The sequence below is a fragment of the Triticum urartu genome, chromosome 3A, assembly GCF_056163025.1.
Source record: "Triticum urartu cultivar PI428250 chromosome 3A, HENAU_Tu73, whole genome shotgun sequence".
NCBI lineage: Eukaryota > Viridiplantae > Streptophyta > Magnoliopsida > Poales > Poaceae > Triticum > Triticum urartu.
The window spans coordinates 431,665,436-431,670,141 of record NC_141875.1 but is presented as its reverse complement, the minus strand read 5'-3'; the positions used below and the strand labels follow the sequence as shown (position 1 = coordinate 431,670,141).

The 4,706-nt window shown below is 40.6% G+C and overlaps 1 protein-coding gene across 1 annotated transcript; it reads left to right on the top strand.

Annotated features, from left to right (window-relative positions):
- The first annotated feature begins 473 nt into the window (after positions 1–473).
- LOC125544234 (Nucleic acid-binding, OB-fold-like protein) lies at positions 474–3,773 on the top strand. Its single transcript, XM_048707849.2, has 4 exons — positions 474–827; positions 922–1,148; positions 1,867–1,967; positions 3,450–3,773. The coding sequence occupies exons 1-4, from the start codon at positions 582–584 to the stop codon at positions 3,521–3,523; spliced, it is 648 nt and encodes a 215-aa protein (XP_048563806.1). The 5' UTR covers positions 474–581; the 3' UTR covers positions 3,524–3,773.
- Positions 3,774–4,706: the final 933 nt, after the last annotated feature.

Sequence of the window (4,706 nt, the reverse complement as noted above, 5' to 3'; positions counted from 1 at the left end):
ATCTATTAACATGTGATATAGTTTCAAAGATCTCGATGAAAGAAACATGATGAAGAAAACGATTTATGATTTGGATGCAATGTTCAAGAGGTAAAACATTAAAAAAAACAAATGAATGAAAAAACACAAAACTCCCATATTTGTGACAAGTGTCACACATGCAGTGCGTTACTTATCATCACCAAATGAGAGTGATCTTTGCAAAGGGTACCCTTAACTAGTTTTTTTTTTTTGGAGAATGGTACACTTAACTAGTGATTTCGATGGAAAAGAGAAGCGATAAGATTGCCGGCAGGTCGACCTAACCGTTAAGAAGGAAAGAAAATGGGCTTACTGGGCAGACCCATGTGGGCTCGCATAGGCGACGCGAACTCTATATGCTGCTGAGAGCGGTATATTGCATTTGCGCATGCTATACACGTGCACAGAGCATGTCACAATTTTGTTTTCGAATCATCATCATCAGTCATCGTCCTAGCCGGCGGCCCACCAAAAGCCCCGGACGCAACCCACGAAAACTAGGGCTTTGCACAGGGTTTAGCGGCGATCTCTCCCCCTCTTCCTCTCGTCGACGCGCATCCATGGCGGCCGCCACTTCCTCCTCCCTCCTCGGCCGCCGCTTCCTCCTCCTCTCCCGCCGCTTCGTCGCTTCTCCTCTCCGCTCCTTGTCCACCACCGCGCCCCCGTCCTCACACTCGGCCGCGGGATCCGATGCCGAGCCCGACCCTGAGCCACCCGCCGATCAGGGTAATCAGTACCGGAGCCAGCCGAGGCCTCCCATCACCACCCGCCCTCTCGAGAATGGCCTCGACCACGGCATCTACAAGGTTTTATGGAACCCTTGGTTCTCTTCTCCGTTTGGGCTTGTTTGGCGAGAGCCGAAATGTGATGTGCGCTTTTTGTTTTGGTGGATTCGCGAAGGCTATAATGGTGGGAAAGGTGGGTCAAGAGCCTGTGCAGAAACGGCTGCGGAGTGGGAAGACCGTCGTGCTGTTCTCGCTGGGCACCGGCGGCATCCGCAACAACCGCCGCCCGTTGGACAACGAGGAGCCGCACCAGTACGCGGAACGCAGCTCCGTGCAGTGGCACCGCGTATGCATCTACCCAGACAGGCTGGGTAGCCTCGCGCTGAAGCATGTCAAGACCGGGTCAGCGCCTTTGCCTTGCCTCGAACTTGCGTTGTTTAGATATTCCTTTTGTTGGATGCAATTTTGACCTGCATCAGTTTAGAGGTAGCGAGATGTTTGAGCGCGTCAGTCTCAGCTTTGCTAACTCGGATCATACCGCCCAAACCCCTTGCTAATTCAGCTTTGCGAAATACTCGCTCCATTCATAAATATAGGATGTTTTAACTTTTTTGTGAATGAATTGGATGTATATAGACACATTTTAGTGTGTTTGTTCACTCATTGCATTCCGTAGTATGTAGTCCATATTGAAATATCAAAAACATCTTCTATTTGTGAATGGAGGAGTATTATGTAAACAGGCATCCTTAAGTCCTCTAATGTCGTTTTCAAGCCTATTCATTTGTTCATCCTTCCAGCCACTCATTCACCTAGATTGCAAAATCTGAGTACTTGATTCTCTTGGTGAATAATTGAGTATGGACCATTTACCTTTTACTAAGTTCCAATTAGTGGAAGTTAGAGAGCACTGTTATTCAGTTCCGGTGGATTGGTTATCTTAATTGTAGTTGGAAACTGAATATGCGTCCTGTTGGTTGTAGATTTGAATTTGCATATTGGCCAAGTGGCAACATGGTCAGTGTAGCTTGAGCTTTATGCTGCCCCCTTTGTGTTTCTTCTTCCTTTTATTAATTGACTTCAATTATACCTCTAAAGTTGATCAGTTGCAACATTTCAGATCTGTTCTCTATTTGGAAGGAAATATTGAGACAAAGGTGTTCTCCGATCCTATAACTGGGCTCGTTAGACGTATAAGAGAAATAGCTGTTCGAGGAAATGGTATGTTTCTTTATTAGATATCACATAATCACCTTTTTTTTTTGGTCCACACCTCCATTATTTGTTTTCAGCCTTGTCTTAGAACCTTAAGTTTTTATGTTACAGGAAAAATCTTCAGTTTTAAATTTTACTCGGGGAAACTTGTTAAATATTATAGGCTAAATGCCACCATTAGTAATTTTGTTATTTTTCTAAATGTTTCTTGTTACAAACTTTGCTTTAAGGGTAGCATATTGAATAATCATTGTTCAGTTATTCAGGATAACGGCTAGCTGCTGACTTCATTCCTTCCCCCACTTTTGTTCTGAACAAAAAGATTGCCATCTCATCATATGTTAGTGTAACCACATACAGTGCTGTAGTGAAGAAAAAACTTAGAAAATACATTTTTGAAGCCCCATGAATGAAATCACTTGTAATCAAAATATTTTCTGCATTCCCACTATCTGGGTTTGGTATACTTCAGGCTGATTCACAACTGCACAAGCAGAGTACTACTAGCTGCTCTGCCACAAACCTATATAACAGCCATCTTCAGTTCATGGGGCATCTCCTCCTTGATCCATACTTCCCAATGTTTCAAACGGACTTATGAGGCTGTTGCGAACTGTGCTCTACATGTAATGTGTTGTTGTCTAAACACTTAATGTGTTCAGGAGTCTAGATTGTGCACTGAAATACCAACTGCATAAGCACTTGCATATTATGTAGTAGTTTGAATCTTCATCTTCTACATTTTCACTTTAGATCACATTTTCTTCTGCATTTTAACATAAAAAAGTAGCTGATTGTAATTTGTTTTGTGTCAATTAAAACATCAAATCATTGCTAAATAGAGCTGTATTGATTTCGTCTCTTGAACTACTAATTGTAGCATGATAAAACTCTGTTGTTTGTGATTTTCCACGCCAAAGCTTAGACTCCGCTTGTGTTTTTTCCATACATTATTGGGTTAGGCTCTAACCTACTCTCTCCGTCCCGAATTACTTGTCGCAGTTCAGGATGGAGGGAGTATGTTACTACTGCAGGGTTCTAACTATTTACCCATGTGACAACACAATTATTTTATTCAGAACAACTCTTGATCTAGTCCACTCTAAAATCATCAAAACACCATCTAATACTTTCAGATAAAGAACAACTAACCATATAAATGTTCCATAGCCGGCTTCAGCGTTGTCCCTTAATTTACTCATTTTGGTTCGTGACAAAGTTTATGTAGTATACCAATTGTCTCATTAATGATGTCCACATGCCCCTTGTAGTCACATTGATAAGCTGATTTTCTGTGCTGGTTTTTTTATGCTCAGTTTTCAACATATGAATTAAAAGTTGCATGGCATTTGGAATTATGTTAAGCATTGCGATTTATGCTCAGTTTCAACGTACGAATTAAAGTTACATGGCATTTGGAATTATGTTCAGCTTTGTGACCGTGTTTAGGTTTTGGTAGAATATGATAAAGTTGTTTCTTACGAACAGGTCGGTTTCTGTTTCTTGGTAACGATGGGAATGGCCCCAAGATAGGTGAAGTGAAGGGCGTTGGGTACTTCTGAAAGTTGGGTCCAACAGAATCCATTTGAGAACTGAGACTGAGGTACTGGACGTGTGCTACACTTTGGAATATTGTCAACATCTTAGCATTGGACAAATAATGGTATGTTGTTGCCGCAGTTTATTAGTTTCCCCTTGCCTAGTCACATTCCTGTCTTCATTAAGCTTTCAACGCCATTGTAGATGCCATGTAATTGACAAGTGTCTGACTTGCACGGTTTAACTCTGGTTGGAGTACAATGCATGCTCTTATGGAGATAATTTAATCTCCCACTATGTACTCCCTCTGTAAAGAAATAGCGATCTAAACGCTCTTATATTTCTCTATGGAGGGAGTACTTTTTACAGTTACTTTCTCGCTGTGTTTCTCCCTTTTTTGGCCACAGATGTTGCTGGGTGCTTCAGGATTAAGCTAGTGCGATAGCAATAAGATTGAAAATATACATTAGGACGAATAATTCACGCTGCTAATCCCTCCATACATAAATATACTTCCTCCGTCCTCAGATAAGTATAGAAATTTTAAGACGAATTATGGAATGGAGTAGAAAATGCATTGGAAAGGTGCAAGCTACCATCTCTCTCCTCTTTAATTTCCTCCCACCTTCAATGAGCTAAGCGTATGTAGAAAATGAGATCATGTGTTAAATGTTATTGGGCTTGATTCCTGTGTGATGAGAGAGAATTATTGTTTTTCTACTTTAAAATGCATTGAGAAGATAGAAGCATTCTTTTGTGGACAAATTTCAAATGCTAAATGTTCACTTATTTGAGGACGGAGGAGTACATTAGCACCAATAATTACATTTATATACCCTTAATTTTAAGTACTCCCTCTATCCATAAATAGTATTTATGGTATATTTGAGATTTATGTTGACCATGATAAAATCGATAATACATGAGATGTATGCCAGAAAAATCATACTATTGGAAACTCCTTTCGAATATGAATTCGATTGCCAATAGGGCATATCGGAGACCAAGATCCATGGAGGCCTTTATTTGAAAAATTCAAAACCAAACTTTCAGTTTCAAAAAATTCTGAAAACAAATACACATGTATACAAGGATGTAATCTGTCTGTAAAATTTGAGGATGAAATACCTTGAATTGCGAGTTGCATGCAAAAACCAAAATCATGGACTTTGAGGATGACCAATATATATGCTAGAAAGCCACAAA

What these genes read in the sequence shown, in the direction of transcription:
- LOC125544234 (XM_048707849.2), top strand. Translation starts at nt 582, where the DNA reads ATGGCGGCCGCCACTTCCTCCTCCCTCCTCGGCCGCCGCTTCCTCCTC. An exon ending in TCGACCACGGCATCTACAAG is followed by an intron (nt 828 to 921) that starts GTTTTATGGAAC and finishes GGATTCGCGAAG; the next exon opens with GCTATAATGGTGGGAAAGGT. An exon ending in AATAGCTGTTCGAGGAAATG is followed by an intron (nt 1,968 to 3,449) that starts GTATGTTTCTTT and finishes TCTTACGAACAG; the next exon opens with GTCGGTTTCTGTTTCTTGGT.